The following is a 17,262-nucleotide window of genomic DNA, read 5'->3' on the forward strand; positions in this document are numbered from 1 at the left end:
ATGCTGATTTTTTTTCAGCACTTTCCAATCTTGAAAGAGTTACAGTGTTTTCTACATCACTTAATATTTGCTGTTTACTGAAATAATGGAAAGGGTTTTTTGTCACATCATTTCTGATAAACTCATAAAATAGTATGTACCTTCTGAATTGTAATAGCCTTTGACTGGTTTTGACTGCATGTATGTGAATATCTGTGCTTAGAGACCTCATTTTGTTCTGAGTAAAATTCTTCTAGGTTTTCAGGTCTGTAAATCATTTTCTTAAGCATTTACATTTAATTTTGCTTCTATTTTTTCTCGTAGTGATATAGCTTTTGCATAGTGTTTTTCAGTGTTGGCTTGCTTGTATTTTTGTCACTTATGTGGCCGTATCTATTGGCTGTAGGAGACAACTGAAATGCCTTTCTCCTAAATTCATTATCCTTATCATTGTCTCTTGTTTCTTTCCATGGCTTCTTGAAACCTCCTCTTCCATGATCTTCTTTCAAATTACTTTTCTGTCTTTAGATCTTTAACTGGCTTCTTTTCCTTTCTGAACAGATAAAATCTAAACTATGTGTTTCTGTATTTATTCTTTGCTTTCTAAAACAGAAGTTATCTTCATCATACCCTTGTCTGCATTATACCATTGCTTTTCAATGTTCTAATTCAGTGATTAAGATGCTACTGCCACTAGGTGCTATTCCTTGCTTTACTTCCTGAAAAGAGCCTCATCTTTCCATCCTTCTGATGGTGTGTAGTGATTCATCACACTGCTGTTCCTTCCTCTTCATCTGAATCTAATCCATTTACAAGCTTCTTTCTTGACTTCATGATAACTAGGATGCAGTAAAGCAGTTAAGCTTTTAACCCTCTGTTCTCTCTTCTGAATGGATTGTTCACCTTCAAAAATGCCCATATTGTCTGGCAAGTTATTGGTTTTCTCCTGTCCATTCCAATCCTTTGGAATTTGTACAAATACTCTCCAACTAGCTAGAAATCACAAATGCACATGTAAAGCTATTCTTATTGCAGTTAAGGTATGATTGATTATATTCAGACTGATTAATCCATGTTAAAATTGAAAAAAATAATTAAATTAGTAAATATTCAAGCCTGGAAAAAACAAGCATCATAAGAGGTGGTGGTCATTAGAAGACTCATAAAAACAAATTATTGTTTTACACTGGATTTACTGTTTTTAATGTGAAAACTTAGTATGTCAACATCTGAGTTTACTGAGTTAGTTTCTATAATTCATGTTTTATATTTGACAGCTAAAATTCAACAGGACAATGTTTTTTTCTTTCCCTGTTGGAATGATGCAATTATCTCCTGAGAAGTTTCACTGTTTGTGTTAAGTAGATGTGTGTATTTAATCAGTTGAAATCTAGTAGGTATGCTTTCCAAATGCATGTTAGATATTCTTTGTAGAAAGCTTTTCAATAATTTAATGAAACTAACATAGTTATAGTTCCAAATAGTACATGGTTGAATTTTGTTCTTTAGCTCTTAATCCTGCTTTAAAATATCAATTGCATCTATACCCTACTCAAAAGATTTTTTGAGTTATTTTTTAAAAAAGCGTAGCATAAATTGCATCAAACTTTTCCTGGTGAGGGCTGTCTTGTGCTAAAACTTGGCAATTATGAAATAAGAAAGTATAACATTAAATTCAGTGTCTGCTGATATATTAGGTATTGCTATACCTACAGATAGCATACAGCAAGAGTGGAGCAGCACATTTTTGTTAATGTTAGAATTCACTTGTTGCTAAACAGCAAAACATCCAGAAAAGCTTTAGTGCTATTACTGGAATTATGCTACAGCATTCCAAGTGGGAATCTTCAGCTTTGCATAGCAGTACCAGGTGCCATTTGATAGCATTTGTTTTTCTCTTAATAAAAGCTTGGGGGTGTGTAAATAACCTGTTAGATCTCCTGCACACGGTTTCCTAAAGTGGAACAATACTGCGAGTCATTACAGGTTCCATGCTATCATGCTGTGCAGATGTCACTGCATTTCCTAAACTGAAATGATTGTATCTTCCTAAGATTAGTTTACTGTGATCCATGGGAGCCAATATTTTTTCATCTTATCAATGAACTAATTGGCAGAGAGGTTTCTAATCCAGTTTTTTTAGAGGACTACTTGATGACTGTTATCCTCTGGCTCTAGAAGATCTAGATCTAGAAATACGCCTTAGAATTTTTCGTGATAATTATCTAATGGCAACCTCTGGAAATAAGATGGTGCTTTTCTCAAAAAACAGATGGAAACTAGGGAATAAGGAAATATGACTAAGTAAGGATAGGGGTACATAAATCAATAGCATTATAGTTAGTATAAAATTGATGCTAAAGAACAAAAAACCAGTTAAATTCTCTTAATCCCTGCAATTTGCTATTCTTTTTAATTAATACTGATTTATTTTCAGATGTCAAAGACAACTCTTTCAGTCGATCCCGGAGTTCTAGTGTAACTAGCATTGATAAGGAGTCACGTGAGGCAATTTCAGCTCTTCATTTCTGTGAGACGTTCACAAGAAAGGCTGATACATCACCTTCCCCTTGCCTGTGGGTTGGGACCACGCTGGGTACAGTGCTTGTCATTGTACTGAACTTACCCCCAGGAGGAGAGCAGAGACTTCTTCAGCCAGTAATTGTTTCTCCTAGTGGTATGTACAAAGCAGACAGGCTAAAGTATGCTTTGATAAAGTGTTGTTGTTCTTCATATATTTTAAGAAACTGTTTGGGGTTTTCTTTTCAATTATTGATTAATTAAAAATATTCCATTTATTTAGCTGCTAAGTGTAACAATCTAGACTGATTACTGGTTACCAGAGTTTCTCAAATTGGGAAAGTGTAAAGTACAGTTTCATAAAATATAAAAATACAACTTTAGTGTTTACTTGCTGAGAAAACAATGTTTGCAGTTGTTAAACAGAGATAGCAGAAGAGATGAATAGTATCAAATGTTCAGTTTATTCTTGTGGTTTTAGTCATGGGGTAAGAATCAATCAATTTTCCTGCAGCAAGAAAAGGGAGTGCAAACTGAGTCTGTAAATTGAACAACTAGCTTGATATATTAGTGGAAAATATATTCCTTTGGATTGCTGTGAAAGGTCTTGTATCTTGTTTTTCTGATGCACAGCAACTGATTTTGTTATAATTATGTAATAACGGTTATATACTGTTGGATATACTGTTAGTCATAGATTTAGCTTTCGTGCTATCACTGTCTAATGCAAGACATGCTGCTTTAGTCCATTTTGCTACACAGATGGTATCAAACATAGAAATGTTTGATGCACTGCATTGAAATGCAATGCTGTTTGATTGGAGGAATGATTAGGAGTGGCCATAGACACCGTAGATGGGATTTGTGCCCATCGAGTGAGGTATTGGCTGCAGTGGTCAGATTTGGGAGCATTTGGTCATAAAGGCAATGCCGCAGGCTAGGCAGTGTGTCTCCTCTTTGGATCTTCAGCATAATCCTTAAAAGATATTGCTTTATATTTTGTACATAGCAAATGTTCATGTTGTTATTTATGTGTGAATAAATTAAAGTAAAATAAAATTTATTCACTTAAGATCTGGCCTACAGAGACAGTGATTTGAGCAGTAAGGAGAGAAAACTTTTTCATTTCAAGCTAGAGAAGTGGATTCAAGTGTGAACTGCAGGGGAGAAATAAAAAAAACATATATGCTTGTTTCTGAACCAATTGAAGGAAAAGGTGGTGCTCGCCTTTGACTAATAATAACATTTATTGTTGGTATTAAACATACTGTGTACTTATCAGGAGAGGATGAAATGAGTTGTATTTGTGACACTGAATTTAAATTCAAATACATTTCCCTTGAGTTTAATGAGAGTATATACCCACTTTACCCTTGAAAACTGTTTTAACATTTTCCTGATTACATTTGTGCTTCACTGGTTTTTAGATAAATACCCAAGGTTTGTGTACATCTGTTTTTCTAGGGAGACAAATTGAAGTTCTTTTTTTCTTTTCATTCTCTTAGCTTTTAAAGGAATGTTTTGTAGCTTGAAAAGTGATTTAGGAGAACTGTTTTAGAAATGTGCTTAACTACTCTTTCCTAGGAACCATCCTGAGGCTAAAAGGTGCAATCTTGAGAATGGCTTTTTTGGACACCACAGGATCTTTGGTCCCACCAGCGCATGAACCCTGGAGAGAACACAATGTTCCTGAAGATAAAGATGAAAAAGAAAAAGCAAAAAAGCGACGACCTGTCTCAGTGTCCCCTTCTTCCTCTCAGGAAATCAGTGAAAACCAATATGCAGTGATATGTTCAGAAAAGCAAGCAAAAGTTATCTCACTGCCATCCCAGAACTGTATTTATAAGCAAAATATAACAGAGACTTCTTTTGTTCTTCGTGGAGACATTGTGTCATTGAGTAACAGTATCTGCCTTGCATGTTTCTGTGCCAATGGACATATTATGACTTTTAGGTAAGATCTGTTTGATAGTAACTTAAATATAAAAAGAAATAGTCTTCTGCAACACATAAAGGTTCCTTTTTCCACAGGATGATGAATTTTTAAAAAAATACATTCACTCAGGGTTGATGATTCTCTAACACTTGAGCCTGAATATTTTTGATTGCACATTCTTATTAGTTGTGTCTTTAACACATGAAAAAGTTTTATCACTTCAGCTCAAGCTAGAGTGATTCAACACATGGTTCCAAATGGGTGATACAGATCCATTACATTAAGTTTGTCTAAAAGTTGAATTTACTTCTTGATGGGTAAAACTGCCTTGAGTTAGACCTTTAGCTTCTACCTGACCAGAACTCTGCCTGTTTTTGTGCAGCTATTTTCATCCCACCCATGCCTCAGTATTTTGTTGTGTAGCTTGCTTGTGTCTTAAAAGCCTTAAACTTAGTCTATGAAGTCAAGATTAACTGCTAGCAGTAGTATAGTAATGAGTCATCTAAAGTAAGGGGTTTAAGTTATGAGTTTAAACATGTGTTGTAGTAGAAATTCTTAAATATACTTACAGGCCACCTATGTAATCTTCATATCCTTTATCTTAAATGTTTCTAACTGCTATTTTATTCTAAACCAGAAGTGTGTACATACTTACACCCTTGTACCTGCAGTTTGGTTGTGGCCTAATGATAAGATGAATGTGGAACATGGCCCTACAACATTGTGCCAGTAAAGTTCCTAAAAGATTATTTTTAAGGTTACCAAAGGAACCTTTCAGCTTGGAAAATTCTATAAAAAAGTATTTCTTTAGCAAGTTGTTAGAAGTAAAACTAAAACTAATACAATCAAAACTTGTTTTTTAATGTAGTATGTAAGTCTGTAACTCCATTGCTGTATATCCCATGTTTTATGTATCCTAAACATCTCTAAAAAATGCTGTTCACCTTGCAGGGCAAACAGTATTGTTTTTCCCAATTGAAACTAAACTTAGTAATGTTCAGATAACATATAGTGAAACAAATCCTGTCTTCTTCAGGATTCACATTGTTTTCTAATGAACTCAGCATTTGTGCTAAGTTATAAATGCTGAATAGTTACCTTGTGTGGGGAAGTTGGACTCCAACGCTGAGCTCCATTTTGTAAGCCTAAGTTGCTGCTGGGGAGTGGGCCTTACGTGCAGTTTGTGTAGAGTTGTCAAAGCACTGCATCATACCCAAGATGCCCTGATACTTAACTACTGATATAAATCCAGATAGGCCTTAGTAACAGACAAACCTGTAACAGAAATTATGAAAAGGCTCTCATGGATGTCATGCTTGTCCTGTTTGATCTAATGTTTTTGTGCTTTGAAGCAGTAAGAATGTTTTATGCTCCCATTGATCTGAAGCAAAACACTTCCCTGTTACTGACTCTCTTAGGAATATTCTTATTTTGGATACATGCGTGGCAGAGGTGTCATATCTGGGTGATATGCTTACAAGAGAATATTGCTTGTTATTTCTCATTTTTAAAATTTGCCTCCAAAGGCAATCACAGCATCATGCAGAAAAAGAAAAAACAAAGAAAAAGAAAAAGCAACCTGATACTGTTCTGGTTACTGCATCTTTCTCTGGGTGTAACTTCAGTTTGCCCCTTTGCTGCTTTTTTAGTGTCTAGAATTAATAACCTTATGCAGATGGTGTCTGCAGCAGAAGCTGTTTGTTGTATTATTGGGACATTGACAGCTAACAACTTTTGTAATTTTTTTAAAAGAATTTCACAGGGATTGTTTGAAACAGTGGTTTATTTTTGGTTCTACTTGTCAAGAAATTAGGTGTTTTGTCTTTTCTTACTTGCACTTATTGTCACATTGAGGGAGAGGAATGTTTGGTAGGGGAATATTATTCTAGCCCAAGTGTGCTGGCTGTTCTTTAGTAGATTGATACAGTAAGTTCTGCAGTTACATGTACAGAATCAGTAAATACAAGGTAAGAAAACTTTGCTCTAAGAGGACTTTCCCTTCAATATCTAGTCAGGAGATAAAAGGGAGACTTAATTCATAAGATTGATTGAGGCTACTGTGTTCTGCTTTCCTTTGTCAGCACACTCATATTTCTACATTTTCTCAAGGAGAGGTCTTTCTTTTAGACTTTTTTTTTTAGTCAAGGAGAAATTATTAACCCAAGAGAAGAGACAGGATGTTTAATTAAAAATTAAGTAAACTCTTGGTAGATACTTATCAAAATGCCTTGGTAATTATTAAGTAATGCCTAATTCACTAACTAAAATAGTGAATTTGTGATTTATATGCTCAGACTAACATTTAAAAAAATGCTTTTAAATGCATCTGTGATGCAGATGTTTAAATTTCACTTTTGAGGAGCTACCTTGAAAAATCTGATGTTTTGAGATTCTGTAATGTCATTAAATGAAAAATTAAATAAATTAAAAAAAGAAAATTAAATTTAAATTAAATTAAAAGGAGAAATAAATATGTATTGCAATTTAAGAATGAGCCATTTGATCAATAATTGACATTTCTGCTATATTTAATGGGCTTTTTAATTATTTTCCTTAAGTTTGCCAAGTTTAAGGCCATTGTTGGATGTATATTACCTGCCACTCACCAATATGAGGATAGCCAGAACATTCTGCTTCACCAATAATGGACAAGCACTGTATCTTGTCTCACCAACTGAAATACAGAGGCTCACCTACAGCCAGGAAACATGTGAAAATCTTCAGGTATAGAACTCTTTTTAAAAAATCACGTTTTTCTTAGATGCGTTCTGAGCTGAGCATTTAGGCTTTTGTGCTTTGATATATTTTTTCCCCTTTTGTTTTCCTTCACTGTAAACTCTGATTCTGCATGAAGCATTTCACATTAAATTTTTGTTTCATCCATGCTATTGTAGCTGAATCAGTTTCTTGCTTAATTTCGTTTTGTTCAACAGGAAATTTCCTTTTAGCATGCGGTTAAAATTCCCTTGATCAATTGACGCATGCTGACACAAGTGGGGAATGCTAACTCAGGATATTTGAAGGAAGCTATTAAGTCTCAGGGGTATTAACAACTTCTCAGTCATGCTTCAGCTTGGTGGTTGTATAGAATAATGAAATAGCAGAGTTGCAGGCTGTACTTTCATACTGCTCCGTGGATATAAGTATTTGTAGCTAGAGTTTCAATAGAACAAAGTCAGGAGTCTTGTCCAAGTTGTTGCGGGGCAAGTTAGCTTTACTTGAATGCATTTCTTTGCTTCTGAATTCCATGAGCTCTAAGCTTGCAACCATCAGAAGCAGATGTTTTGGACAAATTTCTTAAAATGTATTTATTTTTCCATTTCCTACATCACCTTGCAAAAGCAGATGCCCATTAAAGCATATTCATTTTGAAATTCAAATCCATTAAATAAATCATGAAAATGAAAGAATGTTCCATTCTTTTTAATAATTTCTGCCTTGTTACGTCTCTTTTTCATTGCAAAGGAAATGTTGGGTGAGCTCTTCACTCCTGTAGAAACACCAGAAGCACCAAACAGGGGGTTCTTTAAAGGCCTGTTCGGAGGTGGGGCACAGTCACTTGACAGAGAAGAACTCTGTAAGTTATTAATTGTTATTTAAGTCAGTGATCCTTGATAAATGTATTACCTGTGTTGATAGAATGTTACCTTTGTGAAGAGGAAAGTAAAATAGGGAGTGACAAATACTTTTTTTCATAGATTTTGTGTTTCTGCCTTACCACCAAGGTCAGAAAAACTTGGTATGTTTTTTTTCACAGATTATTTTAGCTCATTTATTCAGCACTAGATAAGTTATTCCATTTCTTGTTTTATAATCTTATTTTTATTGATCTTTTTGAAGCCTATAGTACTGACCATGATTCTATTTATACTGGTAAACTGAAAGGGACTGCTTTTGGAGAATTCTGTTCTGGACAGTGAGAAAATTAAAACTTAACTCTACTTCAGTTATTTGCCAGATTTTCCTTGTTTTACTTGTGCAGAGATGCCTTAGGAATAACAGCAAGGACAGAACTGTTTGATATTTTAATTCAGTCTTTTGTTTATAGGACAGTAAAATTTAGATTTGGCAAAATTTTCATTGCTTTATAATTTTTTTTTTATTTTTTTTTTTACTATGGTGACATTTAGCACTTTAATATGTTTAAGGAAAATAGCTTCCTTTTATTTATTTAGGTATTTTCTAGATGCAACACCATAGTATGCAAGCTTATTTTTAAGAACCTTTTTCTTATTAACATGAAATGTATCTATCAAAATGGACAAGGTGCCTTGCTAGTTCTTTCTTTTATGGTGGTTCTTTTGATCTCTACAGAATAAAAATTAGACTTTATTACTTGTGGTTGCACATTCTGAGGAAATATCAGATATTTAGATATTTAGAGGTCACTTCTTCGGGTCAGGTTTCTTCTTTGGGTATTTTTTATATATATATATATATATATACACACACATATGTAATACTATGGAAGGTTGGTCAAGTATTCTAGTAGAGAAATCTATGTGCACAAATTATAATTTAATATGACTGAGACAGTGGAAGAATACCTTGTAACTTTAGAAGCTATATCTTTATATCATTTCAAGTTTCAATACCATTAAGTTTTTGCTTGGATCTTTAGAAGGAAAGTAGTATTGAAAGGAAGAAAAAAAAACTTAATGAATTGTATCCTGACAGAGAGTTCAGTGATAATTCAAAAGACATTTAAGACTATCTTTAAAGTAGCCACATATACCATGAGGGTCACAGCAGAATCTGTAATAAGTGAAAATATTTCTCTTTCTTATTTTGGGAATTCACAGAAAGGTGTTTATAGTATTAATTTAAATGTAAATCATTCTTAATAGAAGCATAAAATCAAATCAGAGAGTCTTGAAATACTGCATCAAAACGTATTTAACCAGTTAATATTATTTTTCCTAGAGGTAAAAAGAAAATATTCAAACCATATTTCATTGTACTCAGATTTCTTTAGTCTGTACAATTCTGCATGGGATTGGCACATCAAGTGTCTAGATTTTACTGGGTGGCTGATGTCCCATTAAGAGCAAAGTCGATGCAGTCAGTGCCATCACTGGAGTCTGGAGCTGTTCAACTGACTATTTGTGCTGATTTATTCTTACAGCCATGCTGTCTTTTTACTTTGTTTGTTTGTTTTTGGGATTTTTTTGTTTTTGTTTTGCAAGGGTTTTTACAATAATGACAGCACAGACACCTGATCTTCAGGTGTCTGCATGTAAAATTGAACTTACATCAAAAGAAACTTCTGCTGTTGGAATCAGGCTGGCTGGCTAACATTCCAGCAGAGCACTTCCAGAACTAACCACAGCTTTCATTTTCAAAACCTTGCTGTGTCTGTTGAACTCAGCACACATTCCACATGAAATAAGCTGTACTGGCTGGTGAAGTGTTTTTTAACAATTCTATTGATGAACATCAGAATTCTGATTTCATATCTGAGCTATGAAGAGCTTACAATTTTATAACCTGCCTGAAAACTTGAAAATATGTTTGAATGTCTCAGTTCTAATGTAGCAACATCTACCAATGTGGAGAAGTGAGTGTTGCTCACAGTCATACCTACAAGTAGCTGTTTGGTCTCCATACTAAGAAATTAAAGATCTAGTTTCAGTGATATTTACATCATAATGACAGAAAAACTTACTATTCTGTATTTGCTGCTTTTGCAAATGCCTCCAGTTGGAGAATCAGCATCTGGGAAGGCATCAAGGAGTCTTGCCCAGCATATTCCAGGACCTGGGGGTATCGAAGGTGTCAAAGGAGCAGCATCCGGTGTAGTTGGTGAACTGGCACGAGCCCGGTTGGCACTGGATGAAAGAGGACAGAAACTGGGAGAACTGGAAGAAAAAACTGCAGCAATGCTTTACAGTGCTGATTCTTTCTCAAAACACGCTCATGAGGTGAGTATGCTAAACTGAACATTAAACTGGTTGTCAGATAAATGTGATTTCTGCAAGTGAATGAGCTAACATGCCTTTGCATGCCAGAGGTATCTAAAGGGCATGCAGTATCATTGATAAAGGATACTTGCCTTTCATCCATCACTTGTTACTCCTAACAATTAAATACTAATTGTAAACAACTTTGTCTCATGGCACATTGCTCTAGAGCATGCAGTCTGCTGGAGTGGCATGTAAGCTTCTAAGTGTGCAACTCAATCCCCATTACTGAAAACGTTACTTATTGTCGCTGAATTAATAAGAAGAGTAATGCTTTATGTCAGATTCCTGCTGTCCTTAAGAAAGATCCGGTTGTATGCAAACCCTTTGAGTGCGAGTTCAGTTTTTTCCCTCAGTATCTACCATGGAATGGCTGTTCTCATCCATTTTCATGCTGACTTCTTTCCACACCCCAAGCTCCTGTGCAACCTCCCCATTCTCCCAAAAATGTCGTTTTCTGAGGCTAGACCACCAGCAATGATGCTACCATTAGAAAATTCATCATGCTAAACACTCAATGCTTAGTAATGTGTTTGCAATTTTAAGCAGCCTTGCTAAAACCCTTTTCTCCTGCTGCTTTGTAAGCATATTATTTGTTTGTGTCATTGTACATTTTGGTACATTACAGAAACAGTAATTAGAGGTTTTTTTGCTTTTCTAGATGATGTTGAAGTACAAAGACAAGAAGTGGTACCAATTCTGATGACTCTCATCAATCACATCTGTTTAATTTTGTCCTGATGAAAAAAAAAAAATCCTGTTTTTTTCATTAATTTTGGCAGGACCAGTGAAATTTAAAGGAGTATTCACCATCGGATACTGTTGTTTCCTAGCACAAATGACACACTGTTTTACCTCAGTCCTGGCTTTAACTGAGGAGCTTTATATCTAAGAAACACACACACAAAAGAAAAAGAAACTTGAGTGTTTCTTAGCTGTTGGTTAGCATAAGGTTGGAAAAGAAAATGTAACTGGAACACATGGAAAAGAGAGTAAAGGGAAATCGTGATGAGATGGGCAGGGGCAATGCAGGGTCAATCCTGTGTTAATATTTCATATGCCAAAAGTTTTTGTGCTATTGTAATTGCTGCCAGTGTTATACCCTCCTGTAAGGAGAGGCAATAAATCAGGGGTCCAAGAGCTGGAATCAAGTTGTTTGTCTTGCTGGACAGTAGCTGACTTACAATTACCCTCTCTAGGACTCACTATATTTACCATTATTGTTGAAGAAGATTTGAAGTTTGCTGTCACTTCTTTCATTTGAAAAGTTGGAAGCTTGGAAGATTTCTTATTGAAAATTGTATACATAGTTGACCTGTGCATAGTCTTTTCTTGGACCCCTGATCTAGTATTCTTGTATTCACATCATATTCTGTGACGTGAAAAGCAAAAGAACACGTAATTTTTGCATTAAAAAAGTCAAGTGAATAATATGGCTGGAATGTGTCATGCTGGGAGTTTTCATTTGTGTTATGGCTGTGCAATGTGAAATGTGGTAACATCTTCCTTGTGGTAAGAATTCTTCAACTTCTGTTCAGTTAAATGTTATTTTTGCCAAAAATAGTTATTGGTTCAGGTTGTGTAACATTTAGAATTGGCTGTGGGTTCCATTCATGCCGTGAGTTTTTACAGATGTTTAACAGAATGTATCTTTACAGCCATTAATTAAAATATCTGAGATAGTTTTGCTCAAGACTTAAGTTCTAGATGCCCCTTTAGTCCTTTACTATGAAATCGGATAACCTTGGACTCAGGTTTTCAAAGTTTTACACACCATGGAAGTTCTGATGCATGAATAATGGCAAGCAAGCATCTAATGCTTAACAATTGTCAGTATGTTGTTCAGAAAATCTCCAGGTTCTGCCAGTAGTGCTATTTTACAAGTACCTATCTCAGCCCCACCCAGCACTAAAGGCAGTTGTCCTAAAGTTTGGATTTAGTCTCTAAAGCGATGTTTTCATCGTAAGCAGTGGCAAAGTGTGCACAAAAACTTCAGGAATTGCTGAAATAATGTTCAGTTTGGGCAAGGTAAATAATACAGCTGAGCTAACTTGTTAATGGCTACTGCACTAAAGCTGTATCAGTGTGAATGAGCAAGGCTCTTTTTAAAAGAGAGGTTTCCTTAAAATAAATGCTTGCATTTCAAAAATTCCTTTAGACCTTTTTCCTCAAAGTAGGAATAGTTATTGACTGATTTTGTTTTACAAAAGGGAGTACTTAGAAGCTGATAGGTCTACATTGTCTGAAATTAATCGCTTGGGTTTGCTTCTCCAAGCTTTGCATTTTGTGTACTTTTTTCACAAACTTTCTGAATGTTCCCGAAGCAAAACCTGGGTTATATTTGTATTGTGAAGTGATGTTGAAGGCACACAGATAAGGCAACCTTACAAATCACCTCAAGGATGCAAAATATTGAAGATAGTTATGGTTCTTAAATCACTTTTCAAATGACAGGCAAATATGTCTGGGCTTTGAAGCACAAACTGATAAATTTTCTCACTTTATGTATAGCAACATTTAATTAAAAAAGACAATTGAATTGTGTTGCCAGTACAAGGGCATGCCCTACTATGCACACTGCTCAAAGGACTTAAAAAATGAGAATGTGACAATTCAAATAATCAGTACTATGATATTTTGATTCCTATGTCCCATAACTACTGAGGCAATGTTTACTTGATTTACTTAACTCAGTTTGCCATGCAATATTTGCCTCTGCATGTTAATTTGCTTTTTAGTTTCTAATTAGTGCATATTTAACACCATTTTGTGAGACACCCAGATAGAAGAAAACAAGATAAACCACTACCCATAGCACACCCAAACAAACCCACCCTACCTGACACTTGTCCCCTTCCTTGTCTCACATTATAAATTGAGATGACTCATTATTATTTGACCTGGTGAAGATAAAGTACGTTTCAGGACAACAGAATCCTGGGAAATTAATCTGGTTAGGCTCTGGGGGAGAGGATTGTAAAAGTATTCTTCAACAAATTATGGTATCTTTCAATGGAAGATGATCTTGGCTTGAAAGGAAAGCATACTTAACTTTCTCATCAAGACACATTTGACAACCACCAGCAAGCAAAATAATAAGAGGCAGTGAGAGACCATCTGCCAGTACCAGAAGAGCAGTGGCTTATTTGGTGTTACAGAGTCTATCGTAGTTGAATCTCTTCTGTTGCTTATGTTCAGGGCATGCTTCTAGATAAGAAGACTAACGGCATGATTGCTCAAGAGATAAATACACAAATGGTTCTTGGTCAATAAAAGGGGCTATGTACAATTTTAGTCTAAAATGTTACTTTCTCCTTCCCAGTGGAAGGAAGGTGATCACACGTACATCATTGCATCTTACTGTGCTATTGGTGGTGCACCTTTTGTACAGCAAAGTGTATTGAAATCCTTGCAGGGAAGCACCCCTGGTTTTTTCACTAGCATTTTAGTTGTGTGAAATTTTTTAGAGTGTCTGGAAAACTATAAAATACAATTGAGCTATTACTTTTTTTTTTAATGAAAGTAAGAAACTACCTGCTGCTACCTATCTGTTTATATGTAGTGTGTCTCATTAGGAACTGCAAACTGAAGAAGCTTTTCTTCACCTTAGTCCTGCCAAATCGTAACTTTTGAATCCTGGTATGTGTAAATATGTCTGTATTCCAAATCAGTCTGAAAGTGTTACACCACAGGCATCTCCAGTGATTTGTTCTTCAGCAAACAGTCAGTTATAAAGTATAGTAATATATAGCTGTGTTCCTTGTCTGTCTTTATGCAAAGTTTTTGTGCCTGAGGTGGTCCTTGAATGGCAGGTGATACTGGAAAGCTACATCCAAAGGAGGATTTTTGGAAGCAAGTTCATTTTCTTTTTTTATTCCTTTTAGTTTTCCTTATATTTTCCTTTCTATGTTTTCGTTTGGATTTTTTTTTGTTTTGTTTTTTTTTTCTTGGTGGTGCTTTGGTTTGGGGTTTTTTTTGGAAGGGTGGGAATTCTTGTTTCTTTCTTTCTTTCTTTTGTTTTTTTCTTTTTTGCTTAATTAATGGCACTGATCTTACCTGAACTTTTAAACTTGAATTTTTCCTGCACTTTAATTCAGTCATGGTATTTTATTCCTTAATTTTGTTTCTGCATTTGTGCAGTTCAGGTTCATTATTTGTATATAAACACACATGTTCAATAAAGACTTTAGAACAGATTACTTTCAGGCACCTTTGCTAATTATGTGATTTATTTAGAATGTGTGTTTTCTTAGCAAAATATGTATATACAATAGAGAATCTAATGAAAGGCACATATTCTGTGTCAGCATTCAGTTTATAAATTAATGCAACACTTTCACATTTGTTACTAGATAATACAAAAGAAATCTGTTATATTTATACATACTGCTTAAGAATATACTTTTAGTTTTAAATAATTTTTATATGTACACTTCTACCTTTAATTTTAAAAAGACTTACGTTCAAGTTTTAAGTCAAAGTACTTAAAGTATGTATATTATCCATAGAAGTTGTTTTAAGCTTATGAATACATTCATATCTCATATCGAGATGATACAATTACTAAGCAATGAAAATAAATAGCCCATTTTGCTTTGCAGAAAATAATCAGTTATTTTTACCTCCCATTATGAACACCCTTGAACAGTTCTCCAAGTATGGAGCCAAGAAGATAGGGAACTAGCCTAATCTTAAAGTTTTCTCTATAGCTTCAGTCCATGGCTGACTGGTTTTCTGTGGTCTGGGGTTTTTTTCTGGTATACACGAGAGACTTTTTTCAGCTCTATTTCTTGGACTTTTAAAATTCTCCAAAACTGAAGTGAGGTTTGTCCAATAAACATTTTATTTTTTTTTTTTGAGTAATCTGTGTTCTTTGATTATACATCAGCTCTTTACATGTAAATCAGGGTTGGTTTTTTATGAGGGTTTGTTTTGTTGGGGTGTTTTGTATCCGAAACGTGTTGGAAAACTTAAGAGCCTGTGGCTGAAGTGCTCTCTACTTTCTGCTTGTGGTTTAACATGTCTGGGCAGTCACTGACTGCAGACAGAGTCTGGTGTGGGAGGGAAGGACTGAAGTGCCTTGCCTCCTTCTCCAGGTAGAAGGGCAGCTTGTCACTTGAATCTTCCCTCATGCCAGCCAATTTCCTGGATAATTGATTTGAGTCTTTTCGGGTGGATGTTTATAACTTTGCTATTACCACAACATGATGCTTGAGGGGTGGAAGTGAACAGAATTGGGGGGAAAAGGGTGTAGTGTAGGTGAATTAATTAAGCCAATTTTACTTCAGTTTTCATTGAAAAGCTAACCTGGGCCGATTTCATCCTCTTAAGCCCCTTCGAAATCTGTGCTATATATCTACCTTTATACTGTTTCAAGTCCGATGAGTGTACTGTTTCTGGGTTCTTTTGCACCTTATAAAGTTTAGACTTAAAGATGTCTTAATTTAAAGGTCTTAATTTTTAAAAAGTGGAAAAGGAGGAAGAAGAGAAATGAGGCAAAACCACCAAACAATCAAATGAAAGATGTCAATCAGTATTTCTTTTAGTAGTTCCATGTGCGCCTAGAAACATTTAAGCTAACCTACAGCTGTAGGTTACTTTGACACTTGTATTTCTTTCTGTTAGTACCATATTACCAGGCAAATAACTAGAAGTTAAACTGTTTCAGTTGAAAACATGTAAGGAGTTGTATGTGGATTACCACTACCATTCAGTCATAAGTAATGGAAAGGGAGAGGGGTGGGAACATGTTTTAAATATTCCCTTTTAAAACAGAATTGTAAATAAGCAGTACTGTGTTATTTTAGACCTGAGCTCTGCTATCTGTAGTGGTTAGAACTAGGAAAACATGCTGCTTTCTAGTTATGCTGCTGTTTTATTGTACCAGCACCATGGGGAAAAAAAAATACATCCGTAAATTTTTCTAACATTGCCCACTCCTGGGTAAGCATGCTTGATGTGTAGCAGTTCTTGTTTCTGTATATGTTAGTGTGTACACGTGTGTTTTCTTTTTCCCTTATGTTCATTGCAATTTATTCTTCAGTTAAGTCTTGCTGAGCCCCACTAGCTCTCCTGAGGATGATTACTGGAATATGCATTTTTTAGGTAGGGTTGCAAATCCATCTGTCTACAAATATAGTTTCATATGAACTGCAAACTGTACTGTTACAAACTCAACTATGTTAGATTGCATAGAGTTATTTTACTTACATGTACTTGGACTGAACTATGTCATCATAATGAAGTTAAAAAATTAAGTATGGAATATTTTTGTAAATAAAAATACCTGTGAAGCTGGTATTTTAAATTTAAAATGTATTATACATTAATGTTTCAGAAAAAAATGTTCATATATGTGTATATGAATGTGTCATTATGCTGAAGGGCTCTTGATTGGGCAAAATAAACTATTCAATTCTCTCCTGAAACGAGTGTAGCTTACTCCTTTTCTTCCCGACCAGTTGTTTTTCTGCTGGCTGGAGCAGCAGGAAGGTGTGAGTTGTGCTTTCTAACAAGCAGAGCAGCCTGGCTGAGGAGGAGTAGCCCTGAAGGACCCAGAGAGGTGTGAAATGGTTCATCTGCAGTGATGTCCCCAAGCCTGTCTAAAGTGTTCTGAAATGTGTATATTGATGGTGCCAATGTGAAGTCCTGTTATCTTTTTAAGTTACCAGAAAAGTTAAGGTCGCTCATTGTAGAGACTTCATAAAGCAAAGTATTTTCTGTAGCTGCATTTTGTCAGTGTCTGTTAAATGAAGAATCTGGTGTGTAAGGGGAGAAGAGATGAAACTGTTGTTTTTTTTCTTTACCACGTTTACAGTACAGGAGATGTATTATTTTCTTGGATTGAGGCTCAGCTTTGCCACAGAC

The 17,262-nt window shown here is 35.1% G+C and overlaps 1 protein-coding gene across 24 annotated transcripts in view; it reads left to right on the top strand.

The window, feature by feature from the left end:
- The window catches only part of STXBP5 (syntaxin binding protein 5), a 105,167-nt gene extending 88,344 nt beyond the window's left edge, over positions 1 to 16,823 (top strand). For all 24 annotated transcript variants that reach the window (XM_086877585.1, XM_086877590.1, XM_086877586.1 and 21 more), the window contains 6 exons: positions 2,417 to 2,656; positions 4,084 to 4,453; positions 6,994 to 7,159; positions 7,901 to 8,012; positions 10,136 to 10,356; positions 11,057 to 16,823. In XM_086877585.1, coding sequence (XP_086733711.1) covers positions 2,417 to 2,656; positions 4,084 to 4,453; positions 6,994 to 7,159; positions 7,901 to 8,012; positions 10,136 to 10,356; positions 11,057 to 11,098 — 1,151 coding nt within the window. In that variant the 3' untranslated portion in view covers positions 11,099 to 16,823. The remainder of the gene's footprint in view (positions 1 to 2,416; positions 2,657 to 4,083; positions 4,454 to 6,993; positions 7,160 to 7,900; positions 8,013 to 10,135; positions 10,357 to 11,056) is intronic.
- Positions 16,824 to 17,262: the final 439 nt, after the last annotated feature.

Source organism: Cyanistes caeruleus, chromosome 2 (genome assembly GCF_971803275.1).
Source record: "Cyanistes caeruleus chromosome 2, bCyaCae1.hap1.1, whole genome shotgun sequence".
Taxonomy (NCBI): Eukaryota; Metazoa; Chordata; class Aves; order Passeriformes; family Paridae; genus Cyanistes; species Cyanistes caeruleus.